Source organism: Aspergillus stella-maris, assembly GCF_047715825.1.
Source record: "Aspergillus stella-maris strain CBS 113639 unplaced genomic scaffold BDV14scaffold_42, whole genome shotgun sequence".
In the NCBI taxonomy this organism is placed as follows: domain Eukaryota; kingdom Fungi; phylum Ascomycota; class Eurotiomycetes; order Eurotiales; family Aspergillaceae; genus Aspergillus; species Aspergillus stella-maris.
Genome location: NW_027396836.1, coordinates 61,066 through 84,031, shown reverse-complemented (window position 1 = coordinate 84,031; position 22,966 = coordinate 61,066). Strand labels below are relative to the sequence as shown.

Genomic DNA, 22,966 nt, shown 5'->3' with positions numbered 1-22,966 from the left:
GAAGAATCACGACGCGCCAACTCCACTTGAGGTATACAAGCTTGTCCCGTCTGCTAGTACAATCCGCACAGGTACCTGCTTCTACTAGTTCGCGCGCCGCCAACCTCGACATCTCAAACTCATGCTATGTTTGGCTAGAGCTTTGGCGCCGAGACAATTTCTAGATCTGGGTCAATGCCCCTGCCACCGCTAAACTGATAGTCGGCAGCATTGGTCTCTACAGCGCGATCCTTACCAAGGCCCATTACTGCTTATTGATATCGCCGCGCAGGCCGAGGTTTCACTCGCACAGGTCCACGTACCTGGTTTTCTACTAATGCTTCCTTGATGGGACCTCAGTCTTTTGTGACCAACCCGTCTATTTCTTCTAAGCCATCTCGGATATACCCCCTTCCTGATCTTAGAGTTCGCCTCGATCCTACTCCAATTCTAATTTCCACACCGCGGTCAAGCGGGCCAGTACGCTCCGCCCCAGAGAGCCTAACAGTAAAGTATGAAGATATTGAGGGATAGGACAACGGAAGCGCCGTCTTAAGTACTCCGAGCAAGCGGACCCGTCCACGATCCAGCGCAATCTCCCTAGACGCCGAATCATTGCGGTATGCAGGGCCATCTGTGCCATATCGTCGTATACACCTGTCATTGGATAGATTTCAAGATCCATTCTTTCCTAGTGTCTGTTTTACTTTACCTATTGTTCTTCTCATCTTGCTCTTGCGGTTTGTTGTATTGATATTTTGGTGCTCAAGTGGCTGGACCACAGGCTCCTATCTCAGTACGGGCAGTGCGTATCCGGCTCTTCTTGTTGGAATTGTACTGACGACGTTTTACTGTTTATGGTCTTGATGGATGGTATACTTACGGCCAGAATTGGCCTCATGTCCATGCATGCACCAAGCCCAAGGGCTCAGACAAGGCATCCCCAGGCCCAACACCTGTCGAGACCCACTGGATTTTATCATTCGGAAACTAAGCAATACCATTTGAAGGCGGGGCATGCACTGTCCGAAGTCTACCTAGGAGGTCCTGGTTCATGGGGACAAAATACAGACAGGAGTGATCAGCTAGGTAGGCACAGGACCGCTGCGCGTGCACAAACTGTGCCGCTCATTCCATCCCAAACCCACACCTGACGGAACGGGAGCCAGTAGCACCTTCCTCCTTAGCCAAAAGCACCCGACGCCCATCGCTCCTTCCCAATTAACGAATAGCACCAACACATGAGGAAGGAACGACCAACATTCGGACTGGTGGTTCCTTCCCTCCTGACTGGGTAGGAATTACTATCGACGGGCATACCTAGCCATTACCTATCTACATTACTAGTCCCCGGTCAGCCCTTCGCCGACTGCCCGCGTGCGTAGAATGCCTTGCCTAATTATGTCCCGATTTCACGGCGCACAAGGCATCTACCAAATCCATCTCGCATCTTCATGTCGTAAGGTAGATTCTGCCTTGCCTTGCCTCACCGTGCCGTGCTTCAGATCCTTCATACAGATACCAGCCTAGGTCCCGCTCAGAACCAGTGTTGGGACTAGCATGGACACACCAGTATTGGGTCTTACGGCGCTGCGTTAGCAGCAATAAGGCCTCCTGCACTTGGGATTTGGCAGGTTGGAATGATCATGAAGGATCATGGTCTTGGTTTTGGTGAACTGAGTTTTTCCAACTGTGATGTGGGGTTGACCTAGGGATAGGGGACGAGAACGGGGAGCGTTGGATCTGTCTGGTTTATCATAGATTACTGGGACTCAATTACGCTACCCAGTGATAGGTAGGACGCACCTGGGATTGATAGTCTAATGATATTGCGGACGAGTAGGTGAGGGGGTCAGACAGACACCGCTCTATACGACGAGAATGATGCGATAGTTCTCTTATTCATTTGTCACGGCTTCAATCATCCATTCGTTCAAGTTAAGAGTCAAGAGGACTAGACTTATCCCATCATCCTAACAACAATATAAACCCACCCATCCCCATAAGCCGCACCCCTCACAACCTCCTCAACCGGCGCAGACATAGGAACCTGCGCCCCATGCAACACCGGCTTCGCGAGCACAGGCGTGCGCCGACTCGGAAACAAATGCGGTAGAATCGAGTTCAGCGCCGTTCCTATTGTTTGGACCTGTGGGCCTGGACTTGGACTCGATACGGAGGCGCGGGATCCAGATAGTAGAATTGATTGGCTTGGATGATGCTGCTGTGCTGAGATTGTCGGCGGGATAGGCGACTGTACGACCTTGAGGAAGGGGCTGTCGCTATCGCTATCTGGTTTTGGCGGGAGGGGGAGAAAGAGTCGGATTGGTAGGTTGCGGAGGGGTTGGTGTGGTGTGCTTGGGAGGAGGATGTTCATTATGCGTTGGTAGGACGGTAGATCAACTGCCAACCACTGTTAGCACAATCCCCAACCACAAGCGTATGACAAAGGGAAGGGTTACTTACCATCCTGAACAGCCCTCCACAACCCCGCAGAATCCCCCTTACTCAAGCTCATAATTCCCTTTGCATTCCCGTTCCTCACAAAATCCGCTTCCTTGACGCTATTAATGAATGCATCGTTCATGACCATTCCATTACTGTCCAGCCGAACAAGTTCATCATCAGGCCAGTCGCTGAAGTGCACTACAAGTCGCCAGGGAAGGGGACCAGGACCGGTTTCTGGACTGTCTGAGTCGTCGGTGTTAATGTCGCTGGACTTTGTCGCTGGTTCTGCGCCAGCGTATAGATCGTAGAGCAAGCCAACGGGATAGTGCCATTTCAGAGGCACGCCTTCGAAGGAGAACCAGCCTTCGTGAGGCTGTGAGGCGGAAGAGTCGATAAGGAATGGTGTGAAGAATGCTTTTAGTCGGGTTAGGAGGGAAGGAAGGTATGAGATTCGAGGGTAGGAGATCTTTTCACGTTATTTAGCTAGCTGACTCCCCTCCATCATGCGTCTGATGGCTGATGGCCGTTGACTCCAGCCTACTGAGGTACAGTGATCACAACGTACAAGATACGGATCCGTCCGATCAAACGTCCGACTCTCAGACGGCGCAAGGCTAATCTGCAGCGGGATATAGCCTTCCCAAATTGATTTCTGGACTGTGTTTAGGGTTGCGTAGTCGATGGCCATGGTTGCCTGGTAGGGAGGATGTTAGCTATCTGGTCTTCAAGGAGTGGGGTAACGGTACCAGTTGTTATGTTCTACGCAGCATTTTTATTATGCAAACAAGTCCTCCTGTACTTCTGAAGAGCGCAAAGCCAAGCGAACGGATCAAGTTGATCTAGATGATGAGATGAAGATGGCGAGTCGCGGGGCCCCCACGGAGACGATGTGGTGTTGGTTCTTGATTAGGAAACTCTCCCGACGCCAGGCTTTGGGCACGTGATTTGTCATGAGGGCAGTTTGCAGACTTTCCACTTCAAGTTAACTGAACGCTTTTCACTGGGTATATCTGGGCTTATTCTGGCTCTATACTTCCCTGCGATGGTACATGTAAGTCTATGCTCTATCATTAGTTAAGGTTCCTAGAGTCTTGTTGGCACGTAGAAACCGTGTAGTGATGAATATATATTTCGGCGCTTCAAAACACTAATGGGCGTAGACACTGCAGTGACTCCGAAAATGTAGACTAATCCCCTTGACGAGTGATGACTGGAAGCGATTCTTTCACTACGAGTAGGACATCGCAAGCTCAGTGATAGGTCTGGTTCACGATTTCAGTAAAATGGGATCAGAGATCTCATCTCCTCGGAGCATTGGCCATGCGGTAACTGCGCTAGATAAGATTATATGTGCTACGCAAGAGAGTGAACTGCCCCCGACGCCAGTCACCAGTGAGTCTTCGCCAAATTCTTCCAGTCGAGATTCGAGCATCAGCTATAGGAACCTTTGCCTAGGACCCGGAGATAAATTCCGAGAACCCGGATCCCTGCACGTCACACAGAGAGGCGACCCAAAGAGCCGGGTTCAGAAAGGTCACCTGCGGATCGGGACGGAGTAATCTAAGGTACGATCGGCTCTGCATCAGTTGTCAGAGGCAGATCAGTATACTCCTTTCTCCCGTGGCGTTTGCCAGTGCGGGCCCATTTTTGGAGTACGAGTTTATTGGTCCATGATACAGAGTAGATGTCAGTTCGAATAGTAACGCTAAAGCTGCATGCAAACTGCGCATTTTGCAGCGTTGAGTGGCTACGCAGGGCACCCATTCCATATAGCACCCTGTTTGGAGGATACAGGGTGCGTGGGTAACGGAGCGGGACGCGATGTTAGAGAAATGATTCCTGTGGCAGGGGTCACCAGGTGACTATGTCGCTATATGCTATAGACGGTTCTCGTAAGCCTGATTGACATTTTGCGCAAGAATGGGATTGGTGATGCTGGATTTCGTGAGGCTGAGCCAAAATTGACCGTCGTTGTGGAAGGAAAAGGATTTGCGCAATGTGGAACAGATCAGTCTCATCAAAGGTTGATCACAGCAAACATTGTACAACTTTCCAGTAAAAGAGACTGGTCTCAGGTGGCTCCCTTAGTCGTAAGACGGAGCTCAAAAGCAAGCACTGTCAAAGTTGGATCTCGGCCATTGTCCCGTGCTCGAATATGCGAGTAGTCGGCTGATAATCGGGAAGCGAGCTCGTCTTCTGAGTTTATGGAATTGCTTTGTTGCGACTTCTGCGGGCTTAGCATGGCCTGGAAACTGCCTCGGGTCACCATGAAGAAAATGTGTGTATCGTTGCTCTTGTACGCAATGAGGTCAACCAAGAACATGTCGTTCGAAGACGAGTCTCGAAGCAGAGACGGAGCGTAAACCAGTAGCATGAACCAAGTGCCCTTCTGGCATGTGATTATATATCTCGCTCCGTGCAAACAAGCTCGGATCCGAAGATGTCATCATCCACGGTGTAATTGAAGCATACGCAATGCCAATGCTTCGCAATCCCTGCTCTGAGCGTGGCCAAAAAAGGATCTGATCCCGTGGGAGAGTCACACAGACAATTTTAATCCCACGACGGATCCGAATAAGGCATCAAATTCCCTGAGCTTGACGTCCTGAATTCCAAATACCGCAATGCCAGCCTTAGATGGATGTTGGCGGCTCGATTCGAAGCAAGGGGTACGAGGCTATGCACTGGGCCACGAAGCTGTGGGAACGGTATGCTTGGCAGTGATGACAGCGTGACAGTGGAATTACCTTGGCGATAGCAGTATGTTAGAGCGAATGGCTGACAAAATTGAGGAAAGGGCATTGGCGTAGCCCTGGAATTCGACTGACAGGATACTGAGGTGACTCCGTGGACTCCTGAATCCTGATAGCCAAAACAATGACCGATAAACAGTCGGGTCCAGATGTAACGTTAGACAAGGGTGAATAATAAAACCGAGGCGAAAGCTTATCGCTAGCTTCGGCCGGGGAGCGACTGTCAAACAGCCGCAGCATCAGCGAACGCGGGCCGGAAACCGACCAAGATTCCAAGATCTCGAGATAGATGTTTTAGACCGATCTCTTGTGGCTGGACCGTGTCACGAGAAGGAACTGAGCTATGACGGCAGGGGAAATGATGCTGGTGGAGGCAGCTCCGCGGAAGTACAGACTTCGGGGAACATTCTTCACAGACTGTCAGATTCTCGTTGGTTTGCGACAGAACATCAGACATTGGTGCGGCTACCGTTAGCTAGTTCGAGCCGGCCCTGCTGTCGGAACCGAGTGACTGGGACCAAACATGACTGGTGAAAGGACTGATCGCCCCGCGGGGTTCGTGGAAGTACAGCTGCCGGTGCGCCTGGCGGCGATTTGTGAGCCGCTGAGACCTAGGGAACCCCAGCATTCCACGGAAGAGGCGCAGCCAGGTGTTCGCCAGTCATGATCCCCTGACCCTCGTCGACGAAATTTCTTGGGCACAGAAGGAAAAGATTTCCCCCTTTGTCTGTGGTCGAACTAGCGTTCACGTCAGAGGGCCTGGATAGGAGCTGGGAGCTGCAAATGCAGGGGCTTCAGGTCACACATAGATTGTGCGCTGCGGCTCTTCTGGGCAAGGCTGTGGCCGATCATTGAGATAGGTCTCTTCCGGTTGAGCCAAGATCCAAGCGCATAGAACACGAGCGCTCCGTGAATCGTGGCAGTGCCTCGGTGAGAGAGGCATGGCCAAGTCGAAATTAACTTCCTAAACCTCAAGCGCTGGGGGAGTAGTGGGAAGTGGATACTAAAAACAAGTAATAACTCAGCCTAATAGAAATTCATCGTCGATAAGTGCGACTTACCTATCGTGGGGAGAAAAGGATTGGAGAAAAAGCAAAAACACCCGAGCAGAACACCATCTGCCACACTAACGAGTGAAATGTAATTATGACCAGCAGAATTTTCTCGAGCAAATTGTCGCTACACCGATGTGCACATACGGTAAGAATGGAATCCAACACGGAAAAAAAAGGAGCTGACTTACCTTGTAATAGCAAAAATGCCATAGAACATATGTTTGACATGCGGTAAGCCCGAAGTGCAGTATTTCTGTACTCCCAAACGGCCAAGAAGGAAAGCAACCTTGATTTCTCCATCCTGTAAGGGTGGGAGACGCCATCAAAGTCCTCGACCAAGAGCGTGGGAGTGACCGTGCAGCCCTCCTCATCAATCGTGCAGGGGCCAGGTCATCCACGTTCGCCCACATTAGTATGGAACCGGCAGATCGTTTAACGGCTGCCCTTGATGAGATCACAACCTAACCCCTGGAGCCGATTCAATTTGATAAGGTGGTCCCCATTACGGATTGCATTGCAATCTGCAGGTCGTGTGACAGCTGGGGCAGGGTTGTGGCCTAGATTTGCGGCAGAGCTTCATACCTTGATATGGAAAAGATGGCTGTCAGTTTCAGCCACTGTACCTGCCAAGGTAAGTAGAGATAGTATATTCCATAATCTGTTTGTATATACGTTACTGGTTTCCTTTCCAGAACAGAGTGGCACTGGCAACGCCATCTCGACGTACCTTCCTGGTTAAGGCGCGTCAATCTCAGCTCGTCGTATTGGGTCCGAATCCGTATACCGAGAGACTGGATCGGCGATTTTCGGCTCATGTGCCTTGACGGAAGCCATCCTTGTCCGCTGGCCATAGATTCCCCAGAATTTTCGTTCTGGGCCCAGTCTGGTCCACAGTCGATCCAGTAACAATTCCTCTCCCAGGCACTGGAACCAAAATATGACCAACAGTAACCTCTTTATGAATTAGCATACTACTGCTTGCCGAACCTTATAGTTCCAGTAGGCGGGGTTCGCTGTACAGGATGAACCCTATTGTTGGGCCCATCAATCGCGATTGCCGCGATACACAGACCAAACCCGCATCGCCCAGGGTGCTGAAGCTGGAAAAGTCCTCTTGGAAACAAAGTCCAGAAGAAGACACTGACGTGGTGTCAAAGTTTGTCTTTATTGGGACGCTGAAAGTTTTTTCTCCTAGGAAGCGCAAGGCATGCGAAGATCTCCATCTCGCCCGGCAGCGTCATCCACCTACTCATGTGCCCCATTCGACCTCGTCGCTGCTGGATTGAATTGCTTACTTCATTTTGTAGGTTTTCAATGTCGAGCCCTTCCATTCTTGGTCGAAAAGGAGCGAAACTTTGCGTTGTTTCAGAGGGTGGACCTGCTCTTGTGACACATTATCTGGACTCATCATTAGCTTTACCGTAAGAGATTTAATTTTACCTGGGATGCTGGGGTATATAAGGCTGAGAGATTCCCGACAGTCTTGCTTTCTTACCTGCAACCACGAGACACCTCATTCTTGATAAGCCCTCTCACCCAACACCTTCTGGCATTATATCCTTCCTCAGACCAAAGTCTGCATATTTTTCACCAGAACACCTTGGACAGCATCGATCGCAATTCCAACTTCAACTGTGTCTAGTAAACATATCAGCAAGGCAAAGCAACGAACATGTCTTCAAACGGCCAAGGACAATCTCAGTAGGTTTCCAGAGATTCTACAAGCCAACCCGCTAACATTACGGCTCCAGGATGAGAAACGGAACCAACAGCAATCTTAGCGAAGGAAACGTGAACAATGTCCCCGCCGAAGGCAGCAGCGGTGCAGACCGATACTCTCAATCATCATCCTCGGACCAACCATATTACGCGCGCGCAGGAATGCAGGACCGCTCACAGCACATGAACCAATTGACAAGCCAGCTTGATGCATCGGATGAGCTTCTGAAAAAGTGAGCAAGGGGAAAAGCAATTCGACATTGGAAATCACCAAAAGGAGAAAAATTTCTATATACAGGGTCTAAAAATGCATTTGTCATTAGCATGGGAGGAAACCCAAGGTTCGCGCGCACGCATGTCTATAGCCAGGTGTTATCTATGGGTCCAAAAAAGGGTCGGTGCGTCTTGTAATATCGCCGGTGAAGCCGAATCAAAGCAAAGTGTCCAAAACAATCTGTGCAACTTCATCATATTTAGTGCTGGGGAATTCGTGACCGGCAGAGAAATGTTTGAACATCACATTGTTTCCAAGGGTTGCATTGACGTCGGAAAGTAGCTCTTCCTGGACGATGATTGGATCGTTCTCGCCGCACATAATGATGACCTTGTTGCTGGGAAGGCCATTAGCTCTCTGCGCTTCTGCGGAAAGGTGCTTCTGTGAAGAGAGATATTGTCCGAGGCGTTCCCATGTTTCCCGTTGGCGTTGGCTCAAAATTGGACCATATCGCATGCTAGACACAAAAGCATGCACAAAGCCGCTGTGGTTGTTCACTTGCCATTGGACCGCAGAAGGAACCGTGACATCAGGGTACGATCGGGATAGAATCTGTTTCTCCGCGGCTCTTTCAGAAGGAATTTCTTCAGTGAGCGCGTCACTGGCGCTGATCTTCTTGCTTGGGGGCTTCGGGGTAGAAAGAGGGCCAGCACGCAGACGTTTACCAGAGAGGTATCGTAGAAGTCCGGTTGGAAGGCCTCCGGCGTACAGAAGCCTGGTCCGGAAGCTGATTTGAGAGTCACGGATCAATCCTGCTGGAGCAAGAAGCACCAGGGACGTCAAGAGTTGTGGAAAGAATGAAGCAAAAGATGCAGCTATACCGCCGCCAAGAGAGTAGCCAACGAGACAGAACTTGCCGGAGCCGGCACCTGTCCATGAAATTGGGGAAGAGCTCAGAGCCAGGAAGATTTGACTTGCGAATAAACGCTCATCTTGGGGGAGATCTGAGGGGCAATCAGAGTAACCTCTTCCAAATCTGACAATAATCAGCAAAGGCCAGCTTGATGTTTCAAGACAAACAAAAACCTACAGATCAAACAGCATAACCCGGCATCCTCGATCTACAAAGGCGTGCGCTAGTCCACCGAGTGAGACACAGGGGGTCGTGATTCCGTGAACAAGCAGCACCTTTGGACCGTCTTCTGGGCCCCATTCGTAGACCCGGATCGATCCATAAGGGGACGGCACATCCCGGGCCCCTGGCAAAACATCTAATGGGAGAGGGTGGTCTTTGCTGTTTGTGCCAGCAGATCGGGTGGCAGCAAGCGGGGAATACAAGACCCTGTCCTCAATGTACTGGTCTGGGTATAGCGTGCGTAGGAACAGACCCACGCTTAGCGACACCCCTGCAGCGGCGAGCAGGGAATAGCGATGATCTGCTAGAGAAAGAGAAATGTTCTCAAACTGGTTGTACCAGGAAACCATTGCGGTACAATACCAAGATGATCTATTGTGTTACGAAGAAAAGGAGCTGGTTGCACTTTCTCTGGGAGAGTTAAGTAGAGGGAGAGAGGGAGAGAAGGAAGGGAGACGGAGGAGAGCGTGACGGAAGGACTGCAGCCTTGGGCCGATAAGGATAAGGAGATAAGAAGAGATTGTTCCTGGAACCTCAGAGATAAGGCACCAACTGCACTGTCACGTGACAGCCAGGAACAAGCATGTGCAAGCCTCCTGCCTACTCGGTCGTCCAAGCCACAGCCTTACGAGGCTATCTCATCCACAGCCTTTCTGTCTCTGAGAACCACGGACTTATTCGGACTCTACAAAGATGCCACCTTGTCAGGAAGAGTCCTGGGAGCCGGCACTTTTCCAGTCTCACCTGCCGTGATCCGTTGCAATGACATTTGAACGCCGCGCCTGAAAAGAAGGCAGGGCTATCGCTGGTCTCTCTATCTTCCTACTGTGGACCACTCCTTCTGCTCTTGCTTGATCGAAGGCGGAGGCAGTCTCCGTGTTACAGTTTGGAGCGTGTTTCACCCCGGGTAACTCGGAGGTCTGGAGAACACGACTCCGCGTCTCCTGAGGCGACCAGTGACTTCGATGTGGCATTATCCTCAGCTTTTCAATTTATGGCCGCTCAGCCCGCTCGTGCGGCCAGCTTACAGTTGATGAACGAGGAAAGGATCGGCAATGCACACTGTATCGACTTCCTTGTCCTTCTACAGACCTCCGGACAACCTTCGTTGCGCTCCGCAATATAGGACTACCTAATGCGCTACGGCACAATATCGAGGCTCGGCTGCTGACGCTTCCTACCCCTGATGATTGCAACGCTCTTCTTCTGACTAGACGCATGTACTCGTCGTCCCAGAAACGAGCAGTCACAGTGGCGCCGAGTGGTAGCTTAATTGTGAGTCTTGATCTGTGAAGCGCACTCGACGCGAAATCAAAAGGAGCGATAAGCGAAACACTGGCGTTTTCACATTTCCTGCAGAATCCGGGGGTCAGCATGCAATTGACGGTATTAGCATTTTAGTGCCACCCCCGCACCCCGGAGATCGCCAGGATAAGGAACAGTTCAGGACTTGATTAATCTCCACCAAGACCCTAGAGTCTTCAGGATGTTATAGGCGCCCAATCAAATCTGCGCCCTGTCGCACTATACCACCCCGGCGCCAGTCCCATGTTGCTTCCTCGCTTTCGTGCCTACAGAACGGTCAAGGATCTCGTCCCCGCCTCATCATCATACCCCGGAAAAATTATAGCGCCAAGTATGTGCCTAACACATGAACCGGATGAGAACCAATGTGCCATACGTTCCGTTGGCCTTTTGTCAGCGAACCGACAGGGACGGACAGGGACATGGCGCCCATCCAAGCTTAGATCCCGAGTTGTTCCTGCATACCTACATGCACCGGCCACCAGCTGGGCAGAGACATACGGTTCTCGAGCCAGAGCTCCAAAACTCCGCTCAATGCCATTCATTGCCCAATAACGGCCTACGATCAAGAGCAGGGCGCTTTCAGCAAGTTGCAAATCCATAACCCCTGCATAAAAACTACCCCATCTCAAACGAGATCGACGCAGTGTTTCCCATCTTGTATTCTCTTCGACGGATTGTACTCGGAGCTTCCTCCGTCATATCGTCCTTCATTGAACCCTAGACCAATTGCAAGCGGCTATGGTTATTGACCAGTAATCCAATGTCCACACCCTCAATTAGCGAGCATACAACCTGCCTTGGCCGAAGGACCTTATGGAGCTTTCGCAATATGGAGCTCTTGCCGACGCTCGAGATGGCCATGCCTTGCTGTCTCTTTGAAACAGGAACAGCACGGCCCCGCGGTCCGGAGCACCGTCTTGATTGACGGAGCGCTGTCAAACGATCCCAATTTGGATGTAGAAGCGAATCCAGCGGCATGACTGCTCTCCAGAACACAGTATAAAGACAGGCGTTCTGTCGTTCCGTTACCCTGCTCATCATCTACCGGATAGACAAACAAAAACACAAAAGTCTTTGGTCCTTCATACATCATGTATCAGCGCGCTCTCCTCATTTCAGCCCTTTGGTCGGTCTCTCGTGCCCAGCAGGCTGGCACCCAGCAGGAAGAAGTACACCCATCTTTGACCTGGCAGCAATGTTCAAGCGGCGGGACATGCACAGAAGTTCAGGGATCAGTTGTCCTTGACTCCAACTGGCGCTGGACTCACTCAGTCGACGGGTACACCAACTGCTACACTGGCAACACCGTGAGTTCATGATTCTCTTCTATCCTGACCACTATTAAACGTTGAACAGTGGGATTCGACTCTTTGCCCTGACAATGAGTCTTGCGCTGCCAACTGTGCCATCGATGGTGCCGATTACGAGGGTACCTACGGTATTACCTCCTCCGGCGATGCTTTGACCCTCAAGTTTGTGACCGGTGCAAACATCGGTTCTCGTGTGTATTTGATGGAGGACGACACCACCTACCAGACATTCGACCTCCTGAACAACGAGTTCACCTTTGACGTTGATGTCTCCAATCTGCCTTGCGGGTTGAACGGTGCTTTGTACTTTACTTCAATGGATGCCGATGGTGGCCTGGGCAGCTACGAGGGGAATTCGGCTGGTGCCAAGTACGGTACTGGTTACTGCGATTCCCAGTGCCCTCGTGACATTAAGTTTATTAACGGAGTGGTGAGATACGCAATACTCCAATGTCTATATGATATGCTGACAGATGCAGGCCAACGTTGAAGGATGGACAGGATCCGACAGCGACGAGAACGCGGGTGTCGGTAATCTAGGTAGCTGCTGTCCTGAAATGGACATCTGGGAAGCCAACAGCATCTCCTCCGCCTACACCCCTCACCCTTGCGACGACATTGGCCAGACGGTCTGTGAAGGTGATGCCTGTGGTGGTACCTACTCCGCCGACCGCTACGGCGGCACCTGCGACCCAGACGGGTGCGACTTCAACTCATACCGCATGGGCAACACTAGCTTCTACGGCCCCGGCGGCATAGTCGACACTTCGTCCACCATCACTGTCGTCACCCAATTCTATGCCGATGGCGGCTCTCTTTCTGATATCAAGCGCTTCTACGTCCAGAACGGCGAAGTGATCCCCAACTCCGAGTCTAACATCTCAGGCGTCGAGGGTAACTCCATTACCTCCGAGTTCTGCACTGCCCAAAAGACCGCATTTGGTGACGAGGACATCTTCGCTCTGCACGGTGGTCTTCCCGCGATGGGTGATGCCGCGTCTGCCATGGTCCTCATCCTCAGTATCTGGGATGACCACTACGCTAGCATGCAGTGGCTCGACAGCTCTTACCCCGAGGAAGCTGACCCCGAAACCCCCGGTGTTGCCCGCGGTACTTGCGAGAACGGCGAGGGTGATCCTGAGGTTGTTGAATCTCAGTTCCCTGACTCCTCTGTTACTTTCTCGAACATCAAGTTCGGCCCCATTGGTTCTACATTTGACTCTGCTGGTACCACTGCTGCTCGCTTCTGAGCAGTAAAACAACAGGACTTCCTTAAACAATGTGGAGACAAATGTTTCTTATGTTGATTTGGATTTGCTGTCCCAAAAACTGTACATAGGGACTTCGATCCTGCCTGGCTGCAGGATGCTTTCTTTCTCTGTACATGCTTCCTATTTGTTGCTTTTGGCTTCGTCAACTTTGTCTTTGCCCTTTCATGTACTGAATTATGCTACTCTCGAATGATTTACTGCTTTTAAGATGTGTTCCTCCAGTATAAAATGCTTCAGAGTCATCATTCCGTTTATACCTTCATCCCTTAAATCTAGTCTTCCTAAATCTTCCTGCCACGCATGGGTATAGTCACCCAAACAGGTTAGCCTAATCGTTATCAAATAACCGGAAAATTCTCGGTCCTAGCAGTCACTTCTGCTAAGCAAACAAAGCAAACACAGCTCCGCGGGAGCTCCGTCACAAAATCCAAAAAATCCGACGATCACCGACGAAAGCTCGAATCCTAGCAAAGAGCATCCACCCATTGAGCACCCGTTTGCTCATCTTTGAAACTACATCACAATGTTCGACACAGTTTGCACCCTTCCTCTAAGCGCAGACCTCTTTGCGCAGGCCCTGCACCCTTCCGAACCTGTTCTCTCTGTCGGTCTCTCAACAGGCCATGTACAGACCTACCGACTTCCCTCGGACGAACATGACTCAGACGCCGACGCTGACGACGACGACGACGAAGAAAATGACCGCGCTTCGGTGTCGACAAGCTCATCGCGCAATGGCAAGGGACATATTGATACTGCTTGGCGCACAAGACGGCACAAGGGGAGTTGTCGCACGCTGACGTTTGGTGTTGATGGGGAGGAGCTTTATAGTGCTGGTACGGATGGGCTTGTCAAGGCTGCGAAGAGTGAGAGTGGTGTTGTTGTTAATAAGATCGCTGTGCCTACGACGAAGGATGGGTAAGTATATACTTGATCGAGTCAATGGACGGACCTACTTGAAGGTTGTAGATTGACTCTGGTGCTAACGGTTCTTAACTTGGTCATGCAGGTCAATTGATGCTCCGACGGTTGTGCACGCCCTCTCACCACAGACACTCCTCCTTGCGACGGACTCAAGCAAACTACACCTCTACGACCTGCGTGTTCCTTACTCGAAAGTCTCGGCTAAACCTCAACAAACGCACCGTCCTCATGACGATTACGTTTCCTCATTAACACCTCTTCCAGCCTCAGATACCAGCACATCAGGATTCAGCAAGCAGTGGGTTACAACAGGTGGCACAACACTGGCAGTTACAGATTTACGACGGGGCGTGCTTGTGCGGAGCGAAGACCAGGAAGAGGAATTGATTAGTTCAACGTTTATTAGCGGGTTATCATCTGGTGGAACGAGTCGGGGCGAAAAGGTCGTTGCTGGTGGATCTAGCGGTGTTCTTACGCTTTGGGAGAGGGGAGTCTGGGATGATCAGGACGAGAGAGTCTACGTTGAGAAGGGTGGTGCTGGTGGTGGCGAGAGTCTGGAGACACTCAGCGTCGTCCCCGATGAACTAGGCAAGGGCAAGACGATCGCCATCGGTCTCGGGAGCGGGAAAGTCAAGTTCGTCAAGATGGGCATGAACAAGGTTGTTTCGGAACTTACGCATGATGAGACGGAGGGTGTTATCGGGCTTGGATTTGACGTTGAGGGTCGCATGGTTAGTGGTGGTGGGCAAATCGTGAAGGTCTGGCATGAGGCCGCGGATGGCGGTGACTTTTCCGGCGAGAAGCGCATGTACGGAGGGGGCGATGACAGCGATGATGATTCAGATGATAGTGATCGAGAGACGAAGCAGGATAAAGAGTCGAGAAAGAAGCGCAAGAAGGCAAAGGGCAAAGATCGGGGGACTGCCAGGGAAGTTATGGGATTTGCAGATATGGATTAGGGTAATACCTACTACCCATAGTGTACACTATGCATCAGAAGACCCAGTTTTCCAGGCTCGCGAAGCGTTGGAGCAAAGCATACATGCAATCGTAGGGTATAAACTGCATACTGCAGCCAAATCCGCAATTCCGCCCCAGGCACCCGGCCCGTCGAGACGGATCAGGTGGGGGATTTCCGGCCTGCATTTCTACACTCAAGAGAGCATAAACGACCAGCCTACGAATACAATCCAACGACCAGGACACTTCGACTAACATTCAATATCTGAAGTGTAATTGACTAGTCTCTCCTAGCAAGTACCTAGCTAATCTCGTCATGTTCAACCCCGGCTGGATATACTTCACTCGGATATACATTAACCGCCAGCCCCGCGACAGACCCACGGCAGTAAGGATTTGCCGAACCCAATTTAGCTTCATCCATGACGTCCAATTCGGGTCGTGGTGGGGTGTGGGGAGAGTTGAAGTGCGGATTATTCATGATGATCAAGCTTGACTTCTTTTCTTATATGAGAGTGGCTCCTCTCCTCCCCTGCTGTCCTTTCCCTTCTCCCCTCTCTTCCCCTCACCACCTAACATTACCCCACGTTCATACTACACCTCGATCACAATACGTATAGATCGCAATGGACGCCTTTGAATACAACGCCAACCCCGGCCGCGTAATTTTTGGCAGCGGCACCCTCTCCAAACTCCCCGACGAGCTCTCCCGGCTCGAAAAAAAAGCCCCCCTTATCCTCTCAACCCCGCAACAAACCTCCCATGCCGAGCGCGTCTCCTCCGTGCTAGAGGGCAAGGTCCCTGTCGCGGGGATATTCACCGAAGCAACAATGCACACGCCCACTCACATCACCGATAAAGCCGTTGATTATGCGAAGGAGAAGGGCGCGGATGTTGTTGTTTCAATTGGGGGCGGGAGTACAATTGGCCTGGGAAAGGCGATTTCTATTCGCACGGGTCTTTACCACGTTTGTATTCCGACTACGTATGCGGGGAGTGAGATGACGCCTATTCTGGGTGAGACAGCGGATGGGCTGAAGAAGACGAGATCTGATCCGAAGATTCTCCCGGGAACGGTCATTTATGATGTTGAGTTGACGATGAGTTTGCCGACGGGGATGAGTGCGACGAGTGGTGTCAATGCTATTGCGCATGCTGGTATGCATTCACCTTTTTCTACTTACCTACCCTACCTTCCTCTCCAGAGTGGATGCTAATTGTTATGGTTAAACAGTCGAAGCCCTCTACGCCCGCAACACAAACCCAGTGATAAACCTCATGGCAGTAGAAGGAACCCGCGCACTGGCCTCCTCCCTCCCCGAAATCGTCCAGAACCCGTCCTCGGAATCCGCCCGCTCCCTAGCCCTCTACGGCGCCTGGCTATGCGGTACATGTCTGGGAAGCGTTGGCATGTCAATCCACCACAAACTCTGCCATACACTCGGCGGGTCATTCAATCTCCCGCACGCAGAAACACACACCTGCGTTCTGCCCCATGCGATTTCCTACAATGCTCCCAAGATCCCGGAGGCCATGAAGAAACTCGCTGAGGTGTTGCCGGGGAGTGAGGGGGATGCGATTCGGGGATTGAATGTGCTACTTGAGAAATTGGGTGTTAAGAGAGGTGTGAAGGAGTTTGGGATGAAGGAGAGCGATATTGACAAGGCTGCTGATATTGCTGTGGGAAACCCTTATTGGAATCCGAGGGAGATTCAGAGGGAGCCGATTCGCGAGTTGATTCGGCGCGTTTGGGCGGGGGAGCCTGCTAGGGCGGATTTGTAGATAAGTTCTTGGGGATGGATGTTGGGTATATAGAACTCTGAATCTTTTATTGTTTGCATATAACAACCGAAGTACATCAAAATTATCTGGTGTCTGGCAGTGTACAATGTGCAGTGTAAGCATGAAATAGCCCGTCACCAATTGGCCGCCATTAGTACTACAGCGGCGGGGTGATTGACTGCAGCTGGAGGTGGGGAGATCATCGGAGCCCAAAAAATAAAAATTTCCCTCCGCTACCCCTCCACCATACAACCCTCACTACCACGCCTTCCCCTCCCTCCTTTGCCTATATTCTACACAATCTACAACAAACACTGGTACCCAAAATGTCCGCGCCAGAAGCAGCCCCCATCCTCTCAACCCCCGACACACGCATCCTCGAAGAAACCTCGCCCGTCGCCCCGCCCACCGAGACAAACAACATTCTCAGTGATGATGAACTGAGTATTACATATGACATTGAACACACATTGCGCGAGATCCGCGCGCTGCGGTATAAGCGTGTGGCGCTGCAGTTCCCGGATGAGATGCTCCCTGATGCGCCGCGGGTCTTTCAGCTTTTGAGTCGCGGGTTGGAAGTCGATGTGGGGGGTAAAGAGTTGAATGGAAATGAGAAGGAGGCTACGCCTACAGAAAGCCTCGCTACCGATGTCTTGAATCTTAGCGTTGGCAATGAGACCGAGAACGAAAAGGAACAGCCGCCGAAACTTTACATCCTGGCTGATACATCCTACGGTACTTGCTGCGTTGACGAAGTCGCAGCCGAGCATGTCTCTGCAGATGTGGTTGTGCACTACGGCCGGTCCTGTCTATCGCCTACCTCGCACCTCCCCGTTATTTATGTTTTCACGCGGAAACCACTTTGTCTCGACCCGCTGTTCGCAGCATTCAAGGAGACGTATCCCGACCCGCAAACGAAAGTTATAATTGCCGCGGACGTGACGTTCCAGATCCATGTCGCGGAGGTGTATAAGCGTTTGGTCAAGGAGCACGGGTACAGCGAATACAATTTGTTCGCTACGGGGTTGGTGCATGATCCGAGCAGTGTTATCCCGAACAGGACGGTGCCGGAGGAGGTCAAGGAGGCTCCGGAGAAGTTGGGCGAGTGGGCGCTGTTCCATATTTCAGAGCCGCCGACGGCGCTGTTGTTGACCCTTGCGTCGAGGGTGAAGGATATTCATATTTATCCTACCGACCGGCCGGCTGGTGAGGAAGTTAAGCCTCTTCCTGCGTCGACTGCGGCGGTTTTGAGACGGCGGTATGCAATCACGACACGGTTGAGCACGGTGCCAATTTTCGGTATCCTGGTAAATACATTGAGTGTCAAGAATTACCTGCACATTGTGGAACACGTGAAAGAGAAGATTGCTGCCGCTGGTAAAAAGAGCTACCTGTTTGTCGTGGGCAAATTGAATGCCGCCAAGGTAGCCAACTTCAGCGAGATCGGTGGATGGGTTGTGATCGGTTGCTGGGAAAGCTCGTTGGTCGATAGCAAGGACTTCTGGAAGCCGGTCATTACTCCGTTTGAGCTGGAGGTTGCGCTGCAGGGTGACGAAGAGCGGGTCTGGACCGGGGCCTGGCAGGCTGACTTCCAGAGTATTCTGGACAAGCCCCAGAAATCAGCGCCAGACACCGCCGATGCCAATGGCGAGACAAACGGCGCCGACCAGGAAGAGGACGACATGTCGGAACCCGAATCTGCACCACCCGAGTTCGACCTCCGCACCGGTCGGTACGTCTCGAACTCGCGCCCGATGCGAGAATCCGCACCCCGCGTGTCCAGTTCTACCAGCGGCAACGCATCAATCACCGCTCCCGACGGCCCATCAACAGCGCGCGCACTGGCTCGCCGCGCAAAAGGCGACCTGGCAATGGTCGGCGGCACCTTCTCACCAGGAGCGGAGTTCTTGCGATCTCAACGAACATGGGCCGGTCTCGGTAGCGATTTCAATAGCGCGGCGAACAGTGTTCAATATGATGGCGAGGGGGCGGACGAGGACGACAGTACGCTTGTGGTGGAAGGGCGCAAGGGTATTGCGAGGGGGTACACCGTGGGGGAGTCAGTAGGCAGGCACTAATTATTAGCCCCTTTTAGCAACTGATTTTAGAATGTGACGCCGATTGACGAACCGTTGGGCTGGATCTAAGAAATCATATCACTTAGATTGGTGGTGGATGCCAATGATGGAGACTGGTGTCAACAGTTGGGGATTGGGCGGGACGGGGACCTGGGCCCATCCTTCTTATCGCAGATTCACTGCTTTCGGAGGTCGGTACGAGGTATGGTACGAAGTAGAAGAGCAGACTTTGCGTTGATCGCGCAATTATTCAAGAACATAGAGAGCCAATATGAGTCAATATGAGATTTCATTCCATTAACTGAAGAATAAAAGTCGATTCTGTGCCGTAAGATAAACGATCGCAGTGAGAGAATCACCGCTCAGACCAATGAATCGGCAATCGAGGCGACCTATCACATGATGAGCCAGGGCAACATCCGGGATTTTGTGCCTCATTCACAACTTTCTGAGTTGTCCAACAAGGCCCCCTCAGTTGCAACTTCACTGTCCTCATCTTCTTATCGTGATCTCCTTTTCATGGCTTTCGAGGCCCAGCCGCCTACTTCCTAGGTGCTCCCTACTTACGCGCCCTTCCTTCCGCCGGTCCCTGCTCCCTTATGATGCGCTGTACCGCCCGCGTCCTCCGCTGTGTTCGCGATCTCGCGTCAACCTAGATTGGTGAAACGAAGACATACGAAGTCAGTGAAAGTGGGAAAACATCCGAAATGGCACTCGTTGAGCTTAACACCATCGATATGATACCGGTACCAACCACTGCGGAGCTCTGGGATGCGGGGATTGGAAACAGTAAGGCAATAGCAATGGACGACGAGCAGCAACATGATGAAGACGATGAGATCCTCGGCCTTACCCCAGATGAACCAACACATTCAAGACAAAAACGACATACCCTCTCAACATTCGAACGAGTCCTCACTACACACACCCCGATCCTTGAATCCCTCCTCCTCCAGCTGCCGACCGCCGCTATCCTCCGACTCTCACATACCTCACGCTACCTGCGATCCTTCCTCCGCTCATATCCGACAGCATGGAAATACCTCTCTTTTCGCCTTCTCTTCCCCTCCGGCACCCCATCGCCGTTACGGATTATTTTGCCTGGGTCGTCGGACCCGCGAACACCGCGCCAGTCCCTTCCGTATGCTCTTGATCAGTTGTTAATGAAAGTGGTGGTGCCGTTTAGTCCGTGCTTGAAAAGCCTGGAGCTGGATAACACTGCAGTCTCAGGGCAAATACTCATTTCGACGGTTCTGCATCCGAGACGGGAAACGCTTGAGCATCTGTCTGTGCGCGGGTGCAAAAATGTCTCGTTGAAGTACCACCTTATCCCGTACCTCATGATGTTCGGGCTGCAGTACGATGTTAGCATGGAGAAGAACATCGGCAGCTCGCCGTCGACACAACATCTAGCCTTGAAAAGTCTCTACACTTATCGATGCCGGCACCATCGACGACGACCATATCTTTCTTCTTCGCTTACCCGGAAGGACTCGGACTCGGAGCCGACTCATGAACTGGTGAATCTATGTCATAAGCTGGGTATCTGGACGGATACAGCATGGTGCTCGACTCCGGCTGGGAGATGTTTCCGGAGAAGAGGGTATGTTGCTATGCGTGCTCCGCAGGGTTCACCGGAGGCCTGGGTAGTGTTTGACCGGTTGTGGAGGTCGAAGAACTGGATTGGTCCGATCGACCCGAATAGTCGTCCATCACAGAAGGATGGCAAGCTGTGGGAGCATGATGAGACTGGGTGTTTCGGTGAAGCCCTAGGCACCGGGGAGAAAAGGGATTTAGGTGAGGGAAAAATGTTGCCGACACACCTTCGCCGAACACACCGACAATTCGTCGAGAACATCCGCTGCGACAACTGCTGCGAGCCGATTGCCGAACGGTGCGAACAGTGCAGTATCCTCATGCACTGCGTTGGCTGTCGCAAGACGCTCTGCGCCAGCTGCGCATACGAACGGCCATACCTGCACTCGCAAGCGCCCAAGTCACCAGGAGCGGGAACCACCGCTGGTCCCTTCTGGTGGGCTCCCGGATCCAGTACCTCGCCATGTCTCATGTACGATCCTGAAGAGAACACAGATGATGATGCGGCCGTGCAGCCAAACGTGCCAGTATCGTACCCCGCGCTCAAACTCCACTGGTGCTGCACCGAGCCGATCTTCTCGGGAGGCGGCGGCATCAGCATCGGCACGCCAAATCGGGAAGTTGATCAAGTGCGCGCGGCTCCTTTGCCTCGTGGTCAAGGCTGGGAGGATCTAGAGTATTCTGCACAGGAATGGAGCAAGTCTTTCCCTAAGTATGCGTATGGTGATCCCCGCAAACCGGACTACACCCTGGAAGCTGGTCATATTGCTATGATGAAGTGGCTCCTTGGTCCTCCGGATCGTCAGCCATCTGCTTGTCCTCGGAATCTATGCAAGGAGTGTTATGACACCCCGCAGTGGAAGGTACATTGCAAGAGCTGTTCCAAGCCACTGTGTATCGAGCATGACCTGCGCGGGCTTCGCTTGAGGATTTGTGGTTATCGCGATCTCACATTGGAGAAATTGGCCATTCAAAATCGAACTGCAACCCCTACCATTGTCTCGCCTTTGGCACTTCCTTCGCTAGATGACTCGCCGTCCACCATTGAAAATGCCGTTCAGACCGTTGTCCAGAATGCCACGGCAGGCTTTGACCTACCATATCGAACACAACGTGCGCTCGATTCTACGACTAGCAGCTTTACAGAAGATCACGAACTGAACATCCCGCAAGTCCCCCACCATCTCCGCCGCTCGCGCAGCCTCTCCGCCTCGAACTCTAATCGCTCCCGCTCCTCCTCCCCCTCTCTCTATTCCGACTCGCCTGCCGAACACAACGCCAAATGGCAGGGTTGCCAATCCTTCTTCTGCCCCCAGTACCGTCCCATCGGTGACCAGCGCCAGCGCTGCGCTAGTGTTCTGAGAGAATGTTCTAGCTGCTCGGTATATGTCTGCCAGGACTGTGTCACGGCCAATCCGCCCTGCAAGTGCTCTTACTGCGAAACGAACTACCACTGTCCAAATTGCGCAAAACTCCGTGATCGTGATGGGACTTGTCGAAGGGCGGAAGAGCAGAAGGCGCAGAGGGAGCAGAAGCTGCAACGGGACATGGCTACGCTCGAGCGGATGCTTGAGACAAAGCTTGCTAACGAGGTTGCCGAGTTCGCGGGGCAGTTCTTTGGGTCTGTTGACGCCGACTCGTCGTCCACTCCTACTACAACGATTGAAAATGACGCTGCGGATGACATTGATGATCCAGACCAACCTCACGCTTCAGCCTCCGTCTCAGCCTCAAATCCTCACCAGGTCGATGTGCATGAGAGTTTGCAATTTCTGCTGATTCAGACTCTCCTAGGCGGGAACGAGTAACCTGCATCCGACCCGCATCTGCATACTGCCGCATCCGCGTTTGCACCTAGACATCATGTACCTATCTTCTGCTTCAGGCGTCAAGCATAAACGGCCTGCTCTCCTCATTATCTTAACATACCATGGCGTCGGCGGTTCTTTATGTTCGAGTATCATTTCTTTTTCCTTACCATGCTGATTTATTTGCTGTTCATATTCAATTTTACTTCGATGGAGTACTTCGGTAGGATGGATGGATGGGATGGGATGGGAGTACAAATATGATTTGATATTGTTTTTCAAGTAATTAACGGCTGGTCTTTTCTCCTTAGCTCCTCCCGTCTGCCTGTGTTTTCGTTCGCTTCTCAATGTTGCGAACTTCCGAATAGCTATACCTTCAGTAAGGTATTGTTGTTTGAGCCCATTGGTCCTCGTACCATATTTGAGAATATGCTAGCCAAGTGCCTTGTCTAGTTAGTCAGTGAATAATAAAGCCCGTTATTTTCAAGAAAGAAAAAATGCCATATTATCTACATAATTTATAAGATGGTGGCCCTGCTTTGCCTCCATTAAGCATTGGATGGAAGCATCCAGAACTTTACTTTGAGTACACTTGAGGCTCCGCCGATCAACCCCACCACCACTTT

The 22,966-nt window shown here is 51.8% G+C and overlaps 7 protein-coding genes across 7 annotated transcripts; 5 read left to right on the top strand and 2 right to left on the bottom strand.

The window, feature by feature from the left end:
- Nucleotides 1-1,624: 1,624 nt before the first annotated feature.
- BDV14DRAFT_176720 (autophagy protein 5) lies at nucleotides 1,625-3,356 on the bottom strand. The gene is made up of 4 exons (XM_073769294.1): nucleotides 3,174-3,356; nucleotides 2,993-3,121; nucleotides 2,446-2,893; nucleotides 1,625-2,382 (listed from the first exon to the last, which is right to left on the bottom strand). The coding sequence occupies exons 2-4, from the start codon at nucleotides 3,113-3,115 to the stop codon at nucleotides 1,940-1,942; spliced, it is 1,014 nt and encodes a 337-aa protein (XP_073626277.1). The 5' UTR covers nucleotides 3,116-3,121; nucleotides 3,174-3,356; the 3' UTR covers nucleotides 1,625-1,939.
- Nucleotides 3,357-7,907: 4,551 nt separating this feature from the next.
- Nucleotides 7,908-8,191, top strand: BDV14DRAFT_201944 (uncharacterized protein; the record flags this gene model as incomplete). Its single annotated transcript, XM_073773885.1, has 2 exons — nucleotides 7,908-7,936; nucleotides 7,987-8,191. The coding sequence occupies 2 exons, from the start codon at nucleotides 7,908-7,910 to the stop codon at nucleotides 8,189-8,191; spliced, it is 234 nt and encodes a 77-aa protein (XP_073626276.1).
- An 85-nt stretch (nucleotides 8,192-8,276) lies between these two features.
- Nucleotides 8,277-9,814, bottom strand: BDV14DRAFT_91048 (alpha/beta hydrolase). Its single transcript, XM_073777841.1, has 2 exons — nucleotides 9,259-9,814; nucleotides 8,277-9,204 (listed from the first exon to the last, which is right to left on the bottom strand). Exons 1-2 carry the CDS (start codon nucleotides 9,651-9,653, stop codon nucleotides 8,385-8,387), a joined length of 1,215 nt encoding a protein of 404 aa, XP_073626275.1. The 5' UTR covers nucleotides 9,654-9,814; the 3' UTR covers nucleotides 8,277-8,384.
- A 1,642-nt stretch (nucleotides 9,815-11,456) lies between these two features.
- On the top strand, nucleotides 11,457-13,414 carry BDV14DRAFT_91039 (glycoside hydrolase family 7 protein). Its single transcript, XM_073777840.1, has 3 exons — nucleotides 11,457-11,918; nucleotides 11,968-12,351; nucleotides 12,401-13,414. The coding sequence occupies exons 1-3, from the start codon at nucleotides 11,703-11,705 to the stop codon at nucleotides 13,169-13,171; spliced, it is 1,371 nt and encodes a 456-aa protein (XP_073626274.1). The 5' UTR covers nucleotides 11,457-11,702; the 3' UTR covers nucleotides 13,172-13,414.
- Nucleotides 13,415-13,629: 215 nt separating this feature from the next.
- Nucleotides 13,630-15,499, top strand: BDV14DRAFT_176711 (WD40 repeat domain-containing protein). The gene is made up of 2 exons (XM_073769293.1): nucleotides 13,630-14,110; nucleotides 14,202-15,499. The coding sequence occupies exons 1-2, from the start codon at nucleotides 13,716-13,718 to the stop codon at nucleotides 15,073-15,075; spliced, it is 1,269 nt and encodes a 422-aa protein (XP_073626273.1). The 5' UTR covers nucleotides 13,630-13,715; the 3' UTR covers nucleotides 15,076-15,499.
- A 203-nt stretch (nucleotides 15,500-15,702) lies between these two features.
- BDV14DRAFT_190989 (uncharacterized protein) lies at nucleotides 15,703-18,936 on the top strand (the record flags this gene model as incomplete). The annotated part of the gene is made up of 4 exons (XM_073771428.1): nucleotides 15,703-16,234; nucleotides 16,311-16,822; nucleotides 16,859-16,862; nucleotides 17,198-18,936. The coding sequence occupies 4 exons, from the start codon at nucleotides 15,703-15,705 to the stop codon at nucleotides 18,934-18,936; spliced, it is 2,787 nt and encodes a 928-aa protein (XP_073626272.1).
- A 460-nt stretch (nucleotides 18,937-19,396) lies between these two features.
- On the top strand, nucleotides 19,397-22,814 carry BDV14DRAFT_176706 (uncharacterized protein). The gene has a single exon (XM_073769292.1). The coding sequence runs from the start codon at nucleotides 19,644-19,646 to the stop codon at nucleotides 22,338-22,340; it is 2,697 nt and encodes an 898-aa protein (XP_073626271.1). The 5' UTR covers nucleotides 19,397-19,643; the 3' UTR covers nucleotides 22,341-22,814.
- The last annotated feature ends 152 nt before the right edge of the window (nucleotides 22,815-22,966 follow it).

What these genes read in the sequence shown, in the direction of transcription:
- BDV14DRAFT_91048 (XM_073777841.1), bottom strand. Translation starts at nt 9,653, where the DNA reads ATGGTTTCCTGGTACAACCAGTTTGAGAACATTTCTCTTTCTCTAGCA. An exon ending in CGGGTTATGCTGTTTGATCT is followed by an intron (nt 9,205 to 9,258) that starts GTAGGTTTTTGT and finishes GATTATTGTCAG; the next exon opens with ATTTGGAAGAGGTTACTCTG.
- BDV14DRAFT_176720 (XM_073769294.1), bottom strand. Translation starts at nt 3,115, where the DNA reads ATGGCCATCGACTACGCAACCCTAAACACAGTCCAGAAATCAATTTGG. An exon ending in ATCGGACGGATCCGTATCTT is followed by an intron (nt 2,894 to 2,992) that starts GTACGTTGTGAT and finishes TAACGTGAAAAG; the next exon opens with ATCTCCTACCCTCGAATCTC. An exon ending in GTGGAGGGCTGTTCAGGATG is followed by an intron (nt 2,383 to 2,445) that starts GTAAGTAACCCT and finishes AGTGGTTGGCAG; the next exon opens with TTGATCTACCGTCCTACCAA.
- BDV14DRAFT_176706 (XM_073769292.1), top strand. Translation starts at nt 19,644, where the DNA reads ATGGCACTCGTTGAGCTTAACACCATCGATATGATACCGGTACCAACC.
- BDV14DRAFT_176711 (XM_073769293.1), top strand. Translation starts at nt 13,716, where the DNA reads ATGTTCGACACAGTTTGCACCCTTCCTCTAAGCGCAGACCTCTTTGCG. An exon ending in GTGCCTACGACGAAGGATGG is followed by an intron (nt 14,111 to 14,201) that starts GTAAGTATATAC and finishes TTGGTCATGCAG; the next exon opens with GTCAATTGATGCTCCGACGG.
- BDV14DRAFT_91039 (XM_073777840.1), top strand. Translation starts at nt 11,703, where the DNA reads ATGTATCAGCGCGCTCTCCTCATTTCAGCCCTTTGGTCGGTCTCTCGT. An exon ending in ACTGCTACACTGGCAACACC is followed by an intron (nt 11,919 to 11,967) that starts GTGAGTTCATGA and finishes AACGTTGAACAG; the next exon opens with TGGGATTCGACTCTTTGCCC. An exon ending in TTAAGTTTATTAACGGAGTG is followed by an intron (nt 12,352 to 12,400) that starts GTGAGATACGCA and finishes TGACAGATGCAG; the next exon opens with GCCAACGTTGAAGGATGGAC.